The 18,375-nt window shown below is 37.6% G+C and overlaps 2 protein-coding genes across 2 annotated transcripts in view; one reads left to right on the top strand and one right to left on the bottom strand.

The window, feature by feature from the left end:
* LOC147076463 (cytochrome P450 9e2-like) overlaps window positions 1-3,548 on the top strand; it is a 40,768-nt gene extending 37,220 nt beyond the window's left edge. Inside the window, exons 9-10 of the mRNA XM_085940288.1 lie at window positions 1,694-1,862; window positions 2,897-3,548. Coding sequence (XP_085796414.1) covers window positions 1,694-1,862; window positions 2,897-3,063 — 336 coding nt within the window. The 3' untranslated portion in view covers window positions 3,064-3,548. The remainder of the gene's footprint in view (window positions 1-1,693; window positions 1,863-2,896) is intronic.
* Window positions 3,549-7,879: 4,331 nt separating this feature from the next.
* Window positions 7,880-17,012, bottom strand: LOC147076462 (uncharacterized). The gene is made up of 5 exons (XM_085940287.1): window positions 16,672-17,012; window positions 15,382-15,564; window positions 13,089-13,263; window positions 12,704-12,946; window positions 7,880-11,768 (listed from the first exon to the last, which is right to left on the bottom strand). The coding sequence occupies exons 1-5, from the start codon at window positions 16,939-16,941 to the stop codon at window positions 8,764-8,766; spliced, it is 3,876 nt and encodes a 1,291-aa protein (XP_085796413.1). The 5' UTR covers window positions 16,942-17,012; the 3' UTR covers window positions 7,880-8,763.
* Between the last annotated feature and the right edge of the window lie 1,363 nt (window positions 17,013-18,375).

Here is an 18,375-nt window from a genome sequence, read left to right as displayed (position 1 = left end):
ATGTATCCATACAAGACATTTCTTAGATATTGGAGTCATGAAAGGATGATGAAAAATACTGTGTAAAAAATGGGCGCTGCTTAGGGGCGGCATTTTGTCTAGGGACGTCACTGCAAACACTATCAATACATTGTAGTTATCATCATCATCAGCCTGAATCTATCCACTGCTGGATGAAGTCCTCTTCAAGCTGCTTCCACTTCTCTCGGTCCTGTGCGTTGCGTTGCCACGTACTTCCGCAGAATTTTATCATTTCATCGATCCAGCGGCCTCTAGGTCTACCTTGCGGACGTTTTGTACCTCTTAGATACCACTGGATGACTAAATTCGTCAAACGATTGTCTCTTCTTCTATCAATGTGTCCAGCCCATCTCCATTTGAAGCTTTTAATGAACTCTATCACATCGCAAACCCTTGTCTGCTTCCTTATCCACTCATTCCTCTTTTTGTCCTTTCGCGTTATGCCCAGAATGCACCTCTCCATACCGCGTTGTGCTACTCTTAAGTTTCTGGATCTCTCTTTTACTTAGGGTCCATGTTTCACACGCATATATGATTACGGGAAGCACACTGGTTGAACACTTTGCGCTTTAGGCACAGTGGAAGGTCACTTTTGAAGACATTATTCAGGCGGCCAAAAGCACTCCAGCCTAGCTTTACTCTGCGAACAATTTCATCAAATATACATCCATCTATGGACACTTGTTGTCCCAGATAGATGTAGTTTTTCACCTGTTCGAGCTGAGTGCCATTGATTGAGTGCCGCAAAGCAGTTGAACATGACTTTCGTGTTTGTTACATTTATTTTCACGCCTACTTTGTTGCTTATTTCAGCGAGTTCCTGCATTCTGCTTTGGAGGTCTTCTGAATCTTATGAGAAAATTACTATTAATAAATTACTACCATCGGCAAAGCGCAGATGACTCAGGTATTCTCCATTTTTGGGGATCCCTTTGTCATTAAAGTGAAGTTGCCTGAATAAGTCTTCAAGGGTAGCTGTAAATAGTTTAGGTGAGATTGTATCACCTTGTCGGACACCTTTGCTGATAAAAAATCTGCGCGATGGTTTATGGAGATTTACAGATGCTGTTGCGCTACTGTATATTATATTATTGAAAATATTTATATAGCGACCGAGGATTCCTTGATTTCTGAGTGCGTCGAATATTGAACATTTCTTTATGGAATCGAACGCCTTCTCACCCATGCATAGTGGCAGTTTGTATTCCTGGCACCGCTCTATGATTTCGTTCTTTCGTCTACATTGTAGTCTTCAGTAAAAACTACTACGTTTGACTGGCAAAATTTTTATGTCCGATATAAACAACCGACCTCCACCCTACGCCACTGGTAGATCTTCTTCTTGGTCGTACACTCATGGCTGAGGATCGTGACCACTTTTTAATTTTGCCATCCTTTGAGAGACTTAGTTCAATAAAAACAAATACGTATGACTAACAAAGTTTAGTGTGCATTATTTGTGGCGGATATTAACAGCCTACCTCCACCCTTCGCTACTGAAATAATGAAAACTCAGATGATTCGTTCAAAAACCCAAAAATATTCATATAAAATAATTGGAGTAGGTAATCGATTTTATTACTTAATTATTATGTAGGACTACTTCCACTGCCAAATTATGTATATTCCATAAAAAAAAGTCCAATTAATACTGGTTTATCATTGATTTCAGCTATACGAGAATGATGGAATCTGGATCCCGATCTACGGAATCCAACACGATCCCAAATACTGGCCGGAGCCTTATAAATTCGATCCGGAACGATTCTCCGACGCCAACAAATCGTCGATAAAACAGTTCTCGTTCATACCATTTGGGATCGGACCGAGAAATTGTATAGGTAAATATTATTTTTACAATATACTAACGATCGGCCTGCGTGAAATATCAAAATGTAAAACCGACAGATATACCTACGCAATGAAGAAATAACTGATTTGATTTTAATGTAATTTATTCACACGATATAATACCCCTTTTCAACGTGCATGGATTTACTGCTGATAGTACATATCACACTATACTGTAAAATGTATCGGAAACATATGGCCGTATATTAAAGACCGTCCAACCTCTTTTAGTCGTATAGTACTAACATAAAATTCATGTCTAAATAAAACACGGTTCTTGTCGGTTTACACTTTACAGGAAGCCAGCAGCAAAAAATTTTGAAAATAACCGATACACTGGATTATATTTTAGGTTAGGTTAGGTTTTCATTCTTGAATTAACGAATTTTGCCATAAAATCAGCTATAAAAATAAATTAATGTTCAGATTGAATCTAATAAAATCGGAGACTGTATAGTATACTGTCATCTCTTTCCGATAAGAAAGCTCACGGCGAACTGTGCCAGGGTGAAATGTTTTACGTACAATTTACATCTAACCTGCGTACATAGCCTGAATTGCTGATATATCCCCGGCATTCTATAAATACACGTGGCCGATCCAGTGTGGTCACTCCATTTTCATATGCCACGTGACCTTTTCGCCCCCATAACTTGCGTACAGCTCCACATTATACCTCGCCCTCCAAATGTCATCTTTATGAACAGCACCAAAGATTCTCGTTATTCTAGAAACAAACTTATAGGTTTTCATTTTTGAATTTTGCCAAAATCAGCAATTAAAATTGAATTAATGTTCATATTGAATCTAATAAAATTGGAGACCGTATAGTATACTGTCATCTCTTTCTGATAAGATAGCTCACGGCGAACTGTGCCACGGTGAAATGTTTTATGTATAATTTACATGTAATCATACTTCACGACATTTAAAACTTCCATAGATAATAATACGTCTTTTTAGTCCCATTATAGGGTTAGTGTTTAGAATACTTGTTCTAATTTAATTATGATTTTATTTTTAGGTTCCCGTTTCGCCCTGATGGAAATCAAAGCAGTGATATTCCATCTGTTGTACAAATTCGAATTCACACCGATCGCGAAAACGCAGATACCTCTCAAACTTTCCAAATCCACCTTCAACATGCAAGCCGAGAACGGATTCTGGGTCGGTTTGAAGCCCAGGAGTTAAACCATGAAGACCAGCGATGAAAAACACTCATTTTCATGACACAACTCCCGATCATGTCAATGGCGAGAATGTTTTTGTGATAATAGATATCTAGTGATAGTTATTATACTAAGTTTGCATAAAGACGCTAAAACAGCAACCGGTTTAGACGATTTTTATACCACAACATCGCGGTAACAATAGCTATAAATAAAGAACAACAAACCACCAATAATTATTATTCAATTTTTCAATTACTTTCTCATTTTATACAACGATGATCATTGTTAGCCTAAAACATGCACAGTAAGGCTAAGGCGGATAATGTATCAATGGCGAAGGGTGGAGGTAGGCTGTTAAGATCCGACATAAATAGGTCACACTAAAAACTTTGTCAGTCATACATATTTGTTTTCATTTAACAAAGACTACAATTTGCAGATCATGTTGGTTAGTTTTTAAAATTCAATTAAACCCTGCCTAATCCAAACCACCATAGATAAGTCAAAAAATATCCAAAATTATGGCATTAAATCGTACAGAGTAATAGAGTTTGTTAAAAACCTCAAATGGAAATGGGCTGGAAACATAGCTCGAAGGACAATCGTTGGACAAATCTAGCCATCCAGTGGTACAAAACATCCGCAAGGTAGGCTTAGAGGCCGCTGGATCGATGAAATGATTAAGTTCTGCGGAAGAGAGAAGTGGAATCAGCTTGGAGAGGCCTTCATCCAGCAGTGGATAAATTCAGGCTGATGATATGAAATCATATTTTTTTTTAGATATTTTATAGATAGAAGAATATTTGTTTTCTATTATGGTTTGGTTTAGGCAGGGCTTAGTGAATTTTAAAAAAACTAACCAACACCATCTGTAATAGTATTTATTCTTAATTCAACGAAAACAAATAAGTAAGACAGAAAAAGTGTGCAATATTTTTGTCGGATCGCCCATATTATGGTTTGGCTTAGGCAGGGTTTAATTGAATTTTAAAAACTTACCAGCGCCATCTGCAGTTTATACTCTTAGTTCATTGAAAACAAATGAGTATCACTGAAAAAGTTTAGTATGCACTATTTATGTCAGATCTTAACAGCCTACCTCCACCCTTCACCACTGTTATGTATACATATTTGATAACACAACGTCGTGGTAACCATAGGAATCAGTTAAACGACACGAAGATATTACATTACACTTCACCATGTTCATATGTGGATATACCAACAGATTTTTGTTTCTATGACAAATGGATATTAGTTACTTGCTCAACCTATTAGGTAAATACTTTGGGTACAGACACTTTGAAAAACAACATGTGAATTTTCACTACGAGTGAAATACCACCAATTACCACAAATAATAATTAATATTATCAAATATGTTGGTGAGTTGAAAATACTGATAATTTTGACCACAGAACAGATTGATAAATAGAATTCCGATAGGCTATACCCCAATACACTACATTTTAACGCAGGGTTTTGAATGTGAGTGTCCTACGAAAATGAAACACACATTATAGACATGCAATAGTGTATGTTGCAACCTTCAAATACATCAATATTGAATGAGCGTCAGTACATGAGAGCAGTTATCAAAATGAAATACAAACGTATTCTTGAGACATGTTTAAGTTTATCCCATACTCTTCCACACTCAAGATCGATTGCTTGTTACTCCCCACAACCGTTAGGGATTTCAGTTCCCATTAATTCTGAGTTCCCTGATGTTGATATTATAACGTCGTAGAAGCCATAGAAGTGAATAATTAATATGATAGATTTAAATTTTTAATCACCTACCATTAATTACCATAGACATAATATTCAATTACCTTTTGCTGTTCCCATACCGCCAGTTACCTAAAAATAATATATGAAGTATTCATGGAGAGGCTGAAGAGGTCACCGTTATGGTCAAAACATCGTGGTAACCACGTCCATAATTCAATAATCAATACCGATTCTGTACCGAAAAATTGGGTCACCTGGTTGAACCCACATTAAGTTATTTTTTTTTACAAAAGTAGGAAATAAAATATAACACACGGTCAAACTAAAAATCGGTACTTGGTGAATTAGTGTGATGAGTGAAAGCCTTCCTTGAATACATAACGGTAAACATATAGTCGTTCACCGCTGGATGAAGGCTTCCTTTAATGTTAAGTGTCTTCGTTTTCGATCATCACAGTTTTTAGCTGTTCTGTGTAACATATTTCCGTCAAACTTAATGATGTAGTTTGTTCTGGCATAACACACTAACTGGAGAATACTAGTTTTGAGTAATTTGACTTTGAAGTTATAACAATGTTTGAAATGGTCTATCATGTGAGTTTATTAAGTGATCGTTAAAAGGATGACTTTAAAATAAAGACTGTTTATTTATTAAGAAGGTTTCCAGACGGTAAAGTTTGAAATAAGGAACATTTTGGTATAACTAACTTAATATGTCATTTTTTCGAATTAGTGTCTTCTGCCAGAACAGTGACGAAATGTTTCCTACCCCTTTGGTAGATGAAATTTAATAAATATAGATATATCACTATAAACAGTAGAACCATGATATAACAGACTAATACGAGTAAGGGGTGTTTCTTTAAAGACGAAAGTTTGTTATATAAAAGCACCAACAAAATCCTGTTTATTCGTCTTCGGATGATATATCCAGACACACCCATTGTGGAGCGACATTAATGTCAACGCGCTTGCTTTCGGTAATCCTGCTTAGAAGAAAAAATCAAGTTTTGTTTGCTGTTTTGAAGTCTGCTGTTTTTTTTTATAATCAACTCTCTAAAATTAGGAAAATGTGTGTAATATAGTTCAGTGGCACACCCAGGGGGGGGCCAAGGGGCCCTGGCACCCCCCAAACATGAAAATTATCAGAATGATTTTAAACATTGAAATTGAAAGCCAATAAACTATACCTTGGGCTTAGACAAATAAAAAAATAGACGGCAAAAAATGATTTTAATTTCTAACATAAAAATTTCGAAACACTAATGTCGGGTTTTTTAAGAAACCCGACATTAGTGTTTAGAAATAATTGTAATTGTGCAATATATTTTCTGATTATTATGTGTCGATACTTGACAGCTCCATTATTAAAGTAGATGTATTAAAAATCGCCAATAATTCACTGTATAAGTACCCTTAATTTGAACTAAAACACAATTTGAAAAACGTTAATGTAGTATTTCACACTGCCTTTAATCTTAGCGGTAGGTAGGGGGGCCGCCAAATATCCTAGCCTGAGGGCCCGTTTGAGGATGTGGGAGCCATGGTGTAGGTACACCGAGTGCAATAGACAAAAGACCGATAAACGAGAAATTAGAGAATTAAATTGGGCCCCCCCCAATATTAAATCCTGGGTGCGCCACTGATATAGTTGAATTTTGTTGTGACGAATAGTCAATAAAAATATTATTAGATCGTCGAGATACGATCTTATCACTGATAACTTTGTTTTTGGGTGTGTTGTTTCTTCTTCCTCGCAATCTTCACTTCCATCCTCACTTTCCAAGATTATAACTTCATCTGCTATTTAATTTTCAGTCATGATTGATACCCAGGGTCATCTTTATCTATTTCTAACAATTGAATTGTGTAATAAATGCATTCACTCATTTTGAGTAAACAAATTAAACTGTTGTGCAGCTGTGTGAATTAGCGGCCAGCGTTACAAACGTCTACAAGCAGGACAGCATTATGATTTGAATTCGAGTGTGACAGGTATAACGTGATTGTCATGCGCAGAACATTGTTTACAAGCGATGACACTTGGATTTCAACATGTTTAACATCAACAGGACGTTTTTAACAATTGTCACATTTGACCGAATATTTCGTCTGTTATATCTGAAGTTTATTATATCGATGTTCTACTGTGTATAGACTGATAGATTTTACAATCACCAAAACACATAAGCACCGACATTCAGTTTGACAGTGGCTCCATCCACAAGTATTATTAAATTTTATAAATTTCAATTTATTTAGGTACTTACTAAACAATAATAAATAATATTTTTTTTAAACAATTATAATAATTTGTTTTATTTAATCCATAAATACCTACACGTACATAATACATCATACCTTGTCACATCGGATTACATATAACAGTGGTGAAGGGTGGAGGTAGGCTGTTAAGATCCACCATAAATGGTGAACACTAAACTTTGTCAGCCATACGTATTTGTTTGCATTGAAATAGGCTACAATTTACAGATTGTGTTGGTTAGTTTTTAAAATTCTATTAAACCCTGCGAAAACTAAGCCGCAATAGATAATAGTCAAAAAATACTCGACTATCTATGAAATATCAAAAATTGACATTGAATCATACATAACTTATATTTTATAGATATAATAATATTTTTTATCTATCAGTTTGGTTTAGACAGGGCTAAGTATGAATGAAAAAGTGTGCACAATTTTGTCGTATCGCCCAAAATATACCAAAACTATTGTGGTTTGGATGAGGCAGGGTTTAATTGATTTTTAAAAACTAATCAATAATATCTGTAAATTGTAGTCTTAGTTCAATAAAAACAAATACATATGATGTTTGAGGCTTTCACGGTTGTTTTTTAACATAATAGATTTTTGGGTTTCCACCGTGTGTACTTGTTCCTTCTTTCCTTGACCTTTCGGGCTCATTGCAGAGAGAGGCTGTTATCATATATCATCTCTTGATAATGGTCTATGCAACGAGCCTGAAACGTTGAGGAAAGAAGGAAGAAGTACACACGGTGGAAACCCAAAAATCTATTACGATAAATACATATGACTAACAAAGTTTAATGTGCACTTTATATGGCAGATCCTCCACCATTCGCTACTGACATATTTATATGTTTTTGGATGTTTTTAAATTTCAGTAAAATGTTTGTAAATTCTCAACAAACTAATATTTAAAAACATTCCTGATTTACCACAGAAACAACCTTACAATTAGCTACCCTGACAATGTCGACTGAGATGTTTTTTGACTTACACGAATGTAATTTATTTTATTTGAGCTTGAAACACAAAAATGTCGTTTAAAACAAATGTTTATTGTCCGACAACGCGAAATGGGCGATAACAGAAAGTCGCTGCAGTCGCATGTAGAAGACTTCTAGTGACGTATCTATCACGGCGGCAACGCGTGATAGATAAAAATAATGTATCAGCTCTTGTTTTAGATGTGACTCCTTTTTTTCTTCGCAATAAACCAAAAGTTAACTAATAATAATTCTAACATCACTCCTGATCGTTTTAGACATATTTTTATTAAAAATCCATACACCACGGGAGCGTAAAATGAAATGATAAATTTGGCGGCGTTCCTCATTTGAAAACGGAAGTGCGATTAGCTCTACTGGAGGGGATTGGTAGTTTACAGTTTTAACACGTGGACAAGAAATTCGTGTTCGACATTAATATTTATTGTAGACATGTTTATTAATTTTTAACAAAACTCATCTTGCCTACTCCAAATATACCGGACTATAAATACTTTGAGAGAGTTTTGAATTGAGACAAATCCCAAAGCCGATAAAATTACTTTTGCGAAAACGCGTCTTGATCTACAAATGCATAACTAAATTCATTTACGACGCCCGATGTGGGGCAGAAATTACCACACTTGGCTCCTATCGGCGGGTCACGGGTTTGAATCCCGAAATAATCTGGTTCAGAGACAACAGTTATTATTGTCACAGTGTATTGGTCGAATTCATCTTACACCGTCGGTTTCTGTCAACTTCACTTCTCCACTGGAACTTTCGATAACTGTTTCTTTGACTATTTCTTCTGGAGCATCTTTATTACTAGCCACTTTCTCTTTATTTCTTTTCTTTTCCTTTTTGTCCTTCTTTTTCTTTTTCTTTTTCTCTCCGGAGCTTCCGTCGCCTAAATTACTTTTTTCTTTTTTATGCAATTTCACTAGTTTCTTGTACATCTTCATGAGCTGTTTTGCATCTTTCGTCATGGCCAATTTCCTCTGTTCCTCGTCGACGTCTTTGACGGGATCCACATATGCCGTCAATCCCGGCAACGTCTCGTACTGGCCGACCGACCCTTCGTCCACAGAATTCCCGCTAATCTTCCCTACATCTAAATCTGCAGAATCCATTTTAACACCATCTAATTTATCATCAATATGTACTTCAATTTCATCGATTTTACCAATCCCTTCTGCCAGTTTCTTCTTTAATTCTTTATTCTTCTTTCTGAGGGCATTGCAGAGACTCGAAGTGGCCAATACCTTTTTAACTTTATCGCTCTCCAACCATCTGTCTTTCCACGAGACCGTTTCTTCGGCGTCTTCAACAATTCCCTGCACTCCCTCTTCGACGTGACCTGTGACATTTTTCTCTAACACAATGTCTTCTCTTCTGATCTCCGTGTCGACTCTTCTGCTCAATTCTTCGATCTCTTCCGTGGTTGGCTCCTTGGAGAGACAATTGATAGCGTCTTCCCCACAACTGGATTCGTCGGAAATCTCAAATATGTCATTGTCACAATTATCCACCAAATCCGTACTGGCGACATTCGAAATTGTTTGAATTCCGTCGACGGTTCCAATCGATTGACTGTCTTTTGTTTTTCTATCTGTCAAATCTTCTTTTGTCTTACCGAGTTCCATATCTGAAGCGTCTTTCATTCTTTCGTCTATCAAATTGGACACGGCAGCTCTCCTTTTTTCAATTTCTTCCTCCGAACTATGAACACTGTCGTCTCTTTCCGTACCACTCTTACTTCTACCGTCAGTCTCTTGAACGCCGCTTTCCTTATCATCTCCGCCGCTTTTTTCGTCGGCACTTTCACCTTTCCTCTTCGTCCTTTTTCTATATTTCCGTTTTTTACCTTTGGACCTGTGACTCTCAGCACTGGAAGCCGTCTCGTCATCCGAAATGCACACAACTTCAGGTTTACTCTCGGTAATTTCTATACCGTCAGAACTGTAACTGCATTCACCCTCAGACATTGACAGTTCTTGCCTTTCTTTACCATCATCATTAGCATTACCACTATCATCGAGACTTTGATCTTTCAAATCCTCAACATTACTTAAAACTACTTTAATTTCATTTAAATTTGAAGAATTCTCTTCAACAAACTTTTGGCTTCCTTCATCGCCATTTAAATTCGTAGAATCTCTTTCTACATGAATACAAACTCTTTCAATGTCATTTACAACATTTAAATTTTCTAAATTACCAACTAAATTTTTATTATTATCTTTTAAATTACTCCTTCTTCCGATTTCTTCATCATCTGAACTATCGACTATCGTCAAATCGTCTCTGACTGCATTTTCATTTGACTTCTCTGCGTCGGCAACATTTTTGACTTGCCGTAATTTTTCTAAGTGTTTTTGACTAAATCGGAGTTTTTTTTTTTCAATTCTCTTGCTTCTCCTTTCACTGTCTTCCGATTCGGACACACTTTCAGACCTGGACGAGCTCTTCTTCTTCGCCTTCTTGTTTTTCTTACTTCTGCTCTTGCGTTCCTCCGGTTTCTCCATCATTTCAACGTCTTCAGACACTTTTTTTGCACCAGTTTTATCTGCTTCAACCTCTAGCTTGTCCTCTGCTACCCCCAAACCACTCTTACAACTCTCATCGACTTCTTTAGACTTATCTTCATCGATAACTCGACTTTCAGCTTTAGATATCTTCTCAGAAACAACCAAGCCTTCAGATACATCACCGACATCACTACCAATGTCTAAATCTTTAGTTTTATCCTTAACTTCATCAAAATTCTTCAATTCTCTTCCACCAATATCGCCAACTTCTGATCCCACATTGGTTGCGACAGCATCTTCAGAGATATTTACCATCTCAACATCATCTATTAGTACACCAACATTCTTAGATTCTTCCAACATTAATTTATCGCTTGTCATTTCAACAGCGACAATTTCATTTAGACTAGAAATTTCTAATTCACTGGAAATCTCCAAACGTACATCGACATTACTTTCACCATCCCTCTGAACACCCGAATCATCAATTTTTACTTCCGTACCGACGGAAACGTCTTCCGCTTTCTTCGCATCGTCATGACTTTTACTTTTGTTTTCGTTGACAACTTCAACGGAATCGTTTAAATTCTCCCGCGACCGATTCAAACTTTCATCATGCTCTGAGCTATCGCTGTCGCTGTCGAAATCATCCAGGAGATCCATCTTCTCCGTGTAGGATAGCTCAAGCATCAGTTCATCATCCTCGTCACTGCCCTTCTTGTCTTTCATTGGCCGTTTCTTCTTGCGTCTTTTACCAGCTACAGCACTTTTAAGTGGTTTACTGACGACTTTAGCAATGCCTTCAATAACCCCACTACCATTTTTCTTGCCATCGCTAGAGGTACCTATCTCAACAATACCAGAATCATCAAGATTAACAGTCTTCGAACTATCAATATTAGATACATTTTCAACGCGTGTAACTTTTACAGTGTCATTTTTAACAACGTCAACAATTACGCAATCGTTTTTTTTACTTTTATCCGGTTTCGTGATATTAGAAACCGATACCAAGAGATTGTTGCGTTTGAGCTTGATCTTGCGTGACGGCTGTCCGGTGTTTGAACTCTGGTGCTGCGTAATGTGGATGTGATTAGCGTCAGCCGCATTTATTCCTGTAGAATTCTGGGTGACGTGCGTCGTTTGTGACGTGCTCGCTTGGTCGGGGGCCGACGGAGGAATCACCCCAGTCGATTTCTTGGACTTATCTGCAAAATAATCATACAATTAAGATTCTAAATAAAATAATATTTCTGCAAATTCAATTGGTTGGTTTTATCGTTTAATATAATACATTTTATTCAATGAATAATTCTAGTATTTTTTCAAAGAAGATGTAGTTATCAAGGCCCACTATAGTCAGGCCGTGACACAAAACTATAAACTTCGATGGTAGTGATCGTAATTGCTCATACTTGTGTTTGTAGAAAATGAGGATTGTTGCAATAAAATGTAATAATTTTAACGAAATATGCAATTGAAAATCTTCATTTATTGCGAGCAGGTTACCGCATTGCATTCAAAGATTATCAATAACTAGCACTGACATCGTAATTCGCAATTCAATTGCACGGCCTGAATATAGTCGGCTTTTGACCTATATCTGAGGTGTTTTCAAATTACGTACGTTTAATATAAATAATGTTACATTCTCAAAGCTTATGAATTATTTGTTGAATAAATGAAATAGTTTATTAAATTATTAGCAAGTGCAAGTACGTGATAACTAAAATTTGGAGTGATTCGGGCGTCAGTTTGTAATTAAGACACTTAATAATTGATACCTTGATTTAAAACACAAAAACTGATGGCCAAAAATTAACGCAATTTAATAAGCATTTCATGTAAAAAAGTACTAGTTAATTTTGTCGTAATTATTTAGGACGCCCGTAGTTTAATTGGTAAAGCTCATTGGCACGAACCCAATGGTTATAGATTTTTTTAGTAAGTATATAGGTACCTGAGGTGTTTTCAAATTATGTAGATACATTTATTTTTTTTAGCGATACTCTTACGATACATAGAAGATATGAGGTGTCAGCAGGACTTTCCGTCAACGTTTGATTTTTATGCCAGATTTTGCATTACCTATAATATATTATATTAAAAAAGTTTCACACAAAAAATTACAGTATTCATTTACCTTTTCCGCCATCTTTCTTTTTACTTTTCCCCAGCGGGACTTCCTTATTCTCGTCTCCGGAGCTTTGAATCTCGACAACCTCCGGCGGTTCCTCCTTGATTTGTATGACATCGTCGTCTTCGTCTACCTGTTTTTCTTCCTCTTCCCGTGCCTTATTATTGCGGCCGCCTTGCGAGCGGCTTTCGTCCGAGGTGTTGGTGTCTGCATCACCGCCGTTGTTTTCTTCCAACTCTTCATCTGATACTGTTAAGACACAAAATACATAATTAAGAATAGCTTAGACCACAATTAATAGCAGAGCCCATGCCTCAAAACTTGAATCACAAGAAATAGAATGAACTGAAATGTGACATCGGACATATTACAAATGGGAAAAAATAATTACCTTTGGTAACTACAGCGTCCAACTGCGCCCGTATAGCCCTGGCTCTGGCTTGCAGTTCCAGTAGTTCGAGGACTGTCATTCCAGCACTGCTGGTAGGCGTGTGCTTCTCCTTGGAAGGCGTGGTCCCAGTCGCCGATGAGCTTTTGCCTTTCTTCTTCCCTTTGGTCTTGCTGTGCTGGAAAATATAACACACAAACGATACATTATTAGAATTAGTCTGGTCTCAAATTGTGAAGGACCTGGTAATGTCGAGGGACAGAGGTTTTATGACTGCGCACGAATTACATAGAGTAAATTAAATTATCATTACTGTTGTGGCTGTCAACAAATTAATATCATTTACAGTCGAACTCGGTTATTACGATCACGGACATAGCGAGATCTCGGATGTAATGAGGAAACATTCGTTAACTAGTTTATGATTTTCTCCATACATTTCTTCACTTTCATAAAGAGATACTTATCGGATATACCGAGCAAAAATATTGTCAAAAACTTTCTTAAAAATGTTAATGTGTCGATCGTTTAAAAACATTTCGACCCTAAGCAATAAAATACGAGACCGTAGACCGATGCCGCCGGGATCGTACATATAACGTTTATGACACTAATTAAGTGTCTAAGTAACTAATTGGTGTTTTCGCCGACAATATTGAAAAAGAATCCATCCATGTTTGAAATTTCACATGTAAAAAATCCAAGCTGAAGTCAGTAGGTACCTCCCAGCGTCCATTACAATAAACAACTTCTTTTGTAGTTTATTATGAATGCCATGCTTGTTTCAGGGAAAAATTCTAATTGTGTATTTTTGTTTGAATTGTGACATTTTGTGTTATGTGACCGCTCATATAAAATACCTATTCTCTGATATAACGAGTAACGCTTATAACGAGCAAATTCTGTCAGTCCCATCTTCCTCGTAATAACCAAGTTCGACTGTATTTATTTAATGATTCACAGGATGGCAGCAGTTTTTAACGCTGACTCCTTCTCCTCAGGTCATCAACCACGATGCCAAGCTTTTATTTCCGACTGCTCTCACATGAAGCCTATTGCATCGTTTTCTATCGATCTGCATCACTAATTGTCATATTTTCTGTCAAAACTATCGAACTTCTCAGCTTTATGATGTTTATACCCCCCCCCCGACAATGATATCGATCCTACAAACTACGATCAGGCAAGTAACAATGCAATGCAGAACTTGAAACATCTTAGATTGCCTAAAGATCTTGATTTTGGTCCATCAGACGTTCTGAGGATTATCGCCTTTGACGATTGACGCCTGTTTCAAGGAAAATAAGATTCGATAAGTATTAACGGCAAAGTTAAGATAGTAATTTGGTATTGTTTTTTATATATATTATTTAGAAGATGTTATACAGAGAATATATGAAGTACGTACTTAATTAGGCATGCCAAAACCATTAAATGGAGACGTGCCGAACACATAACTCGTAGAAAAGGTAGTCGCTAAATGAATTCAGTGATTTAGTGGTACGATGGCCGCGCGTGCGGCTTATACGTCGGCCTATAGCGTCGTGGGTTCCAGGTTCGAATCCTGGGTCTGACAGGTACACATATGGACTATGGAGTATGGACCTAATAGGTTGAGCAAGTGGCTGACATCCATTTCTCGTAAAAACAAAATTTGTTAACACAAACCTCCACTCTGTGGATGCCCATATGATCTTATTAGGATCGGACATGGTCGGGAAGGGCATAATATAACCGAAAGGCTACCCTGAGGTATGCTGGATTGACGAAATATTAAGGTTCGGTGGAATTACATGGCAATTAATAACAAAGAACCGAGAAGAGTAGATTAAGCTTGAGATGAGACCGAAAATTTACCAATACATGTCGAAAAACAGCTAAATGCACTGTGGATGTATCTTCTGCGACCATGTCCGCCTGCTAGTTGGAGCATACGGACACCAAACAACGCCGAGGATCCCTGTCACTTGCCAGTCTTCTCGTATCATCATCGTAGCTCCACCATATACATTCTGTAGATGGTATTTAGCAGCCTTCCAGAATGCTGGAATTCAGTTGGCATGAAGATCAGGCAAGCCAGGTTGACATTCTCTCGAGCCATCCTTAACATGTGACCGATAAGAGGCTGCTTCTTGGAAGTAAGTATACGGTTGCTCTGAGCCTTCATAAGGTGCCATGACTCACTCCCATAAAGCAACACTGTCAGAATGCAAGCGTAGAATAGGGATGTATAGTGATTGGATATAAGTATATCAGTAAAACTTTACAGTAGGTAGCGTTGATTATCAATGTTTACCTTTTTTCTTTCATTGTGCTCAGACCTAGACAGTATGTCATCTTCCGCTGAAGATATGCTGTCCAGAGAGATGGTTTCGATGTTCTGGTCATCGTCATCGTCATCGTTGGAGGTGTCCGTGTCGCTGGGACACTGGAAACCGTCTAGCACCGACCGCAGTCGCTTTGAGCTGATACCAAGAACCTGAAATGTGTATCAATCCATTAATACAGTCTAGAGCTATTTCTGTATGTCTGCCTTGATTCTCTCGTGAAGATATGTCGAAGAGAGTAATGATTCATACAAAAAATCAACAATGTCACTTCCGTCTAACCAACGTGCTACGTTCTCAGGCAATGGTGGCGAACCTATGGCACGCATTTGAAGAGAAAAAAATACAGTGCTTTTTACTGGTTCTCCGTCATCGTAATCTGACAGTCGTCATTTTGAATTTTAGCTATCTTTTTGTATATTTTGTATTGTTATAGTACGCAGTCCAAGCCATTATAGTATTTCGGCAAAAATTATAGGACGTGTAGACAACGAAAGTATTTGTTTGTCGCATAAACATAACGGAGAATTCGAGAAATTCCGATGCCCTGCTTTATTATGACACCTCTTACGACCGAAAAATGCTAACACCGGCCGCCGTCATTAACTGTCACGTTAGTTTTTTGGAGTAGGTATACAACGCAAAACTACGTCCATAGACTAATATCACACACTAAGATCTTATATTATTTATATTATACACCTAGATTTAACTTACTACATCCCTCGCTTCACGTTATTACGATTTGCTGTGATTGAAGTACGATCATTTTACGGAACTTTAAACATCGCAACATATGAACCCCTAATCAGTTAATAAAATTTTTCAAAATTGTGGTATTTTTGACGTACTATACTTTTTTAATAGTACGCAGACGAAAATGTAACTTTTCGAATAGTACGCGAACCAAAATGTACTATAATTATAGTTCAGTTGGCAACACTGCGCTCACTGACAGATGACAGCGAGCGGTGGCGGAGAACCAGTAAAAACACCCAAAAATACCTATAATAATAATACATGACAGATCAAATTGTATAAAAAATAGCAGGTAAACACTCTTCAAGAAAAAGCATTGGGTTAATGTAAATATATAATTGTATAGGTCGGTCCTTAGGCTTTGTGCGTCACATAATATTATAGACTGGACAATGTTCAATAGTGATGGTTTTGTGCTACAGCTTGTGTACAGTCTGTTTCACTGTCATAGTAATGCAAAAATCTATCATTTTTAGGTTATAAAACAGTTAAAAACCTACCTCTTCCAAGCAAAGCTCCTGCAAGTCATCAACTTTGAGGCTTCTAAGGCTATCGGGGGCCATGGCTAGCAATTCTCTGTCTTTTAAAATAGAGAAAACCTGCCGCATCAGCTCGACTCGATCTCTTATGAAGTGGGACAGGTCTCTCTCGGAGGGGTCCACGTCTACGTCTGGAGGGGGAGCGGGTTCTTTTTTGGGTTCCTCCGGCTTTTCTTTCTTTATTTTGGTCCTCTTGTGCTTTTTTGGACGGCTTCCGTGAGGATTGGGCATTTTAGGAACAGAAATTCACCAGCACGAATTCGAGGACCGCCTGTTTTGCGATTTTTGACACTCGAATTACCAGTGTTGACATAGATAAAAAATAATAATATAGTAACTGGGTAAAACATTCTTGAATCAAAGAACTTTTTACAGAATTAGAATAATTAATTATTGCCGAATGAATGTTGGAAATCATAACAAATCGTTTAGACTATTAAAATAATATAATAAGACAAATTAAATTCAATGACCACCTTTGATAAAAAGCAGATGATCATATCTACCTACCTACATGAAATAATTTATTGAAAGGAGTTTTACCTACCATTAAAACTCTTATTATTCGAATTTGACTTTGAAGTCCTTGCGATAGGGTTTGCTCTTTCTTCTTCGCGTGAGGATATATTTTACTAATTTATTTTCCTTTTTCTTGTCGTTGGTCATTTCTCCGTTTTCATTTACTGGTCATACCCGCGCGTCTGTTTTTTATGTATAAAGTTTGGCATCACTTTGTCTTCATTATGGATTTGACTTTCTTACTTTGTTTACGTGTTGCTTCTGACAGTTCATTCTAACTATCAAAATAATTATCTTGGACGAACGTTAAGTGATAGTTTTTTTTTTTTTTTTTGACCATGTCCGATCCTGATAGGATCATATGGGCCTCCACAGAGTGGAGGTTTGCATTGACAGATTTTGTTTTTTACGAGAAATGGGTGTCAGCCACTTGCTCAACCTATTAGGTCCATACCCTGACACACACAAATTGAAAAACAATATGTGTACTTGCCAGACCCAGGATTCGAACCTGGGACCCACGGCTTTATAGTCCAACGCTTATGCCGCGCGGCCACCGTGGGCGTTATTAGGTCCATACCCTGACACACACAAATTGAAAAACAATATGTGTACTTGCCAGACCCAGGATTCGAACCTGGGACCCACGGCTTTATAGTCCAACGCTTATGCCGCGCGGCCACCGTGGGCGTTAAGTGAACGTTAAGTGATCAGTGATTATGGCGCAACATCTGAATGACCGTGAGGAGGATATTCTAAAAGCAATGGACACCAGACGGCGCAGCAGAACTGCTACAGGAGGAAAAGTTCAACGTACCAGCGTCGATTAAGATGCTGATGTTTGAGGTATCCTCGTTACGTACCTTATTTCAGCAGGGGGACCGGCAAGGAGTGGCACAACGCCCAAAAAACAATTCTTGGCGGCCCCTACGGTCGTAGAGTTAGGTCTAAATGACAAGTTGCGTCGGTGCGACCACTCGTGATCAGCTAACCATCTGACGAAAAGGACCATCGCGGCCCTCCAGAATGCGATTTTTCCCCAACGGGACAGCTTCTGAAAGGGTATGCAAGGGTTAGTGGATTGGGCAACTAATCCTCAAAAACGGGACATCATGTGGTGGCTGTAGGCGATAGGATCCTCAGAGT

The sequence above is a fragment of the Rhyacophila brunnea genome, unplaced genomic scaffold (genome assembly GCF_057557595.1).
Source record: "Rhyacophila brunnea isolate RB1 unplaced genomic scaffold, BYU_Rbru_1.0 scaffold_13, whole genome shotgun sequence".
NCBI classification, from domain to species: domain Eukaryota; kingdom Metazoa; phylum Arthropoda; class Insecta; order Trichoptera; family Rhyacophilidae; genus Rhyacophila; species Rhyacophila brunnea.
This window is presented reverse-complemented; position numbering and strand designations above follow the sequence as displayed.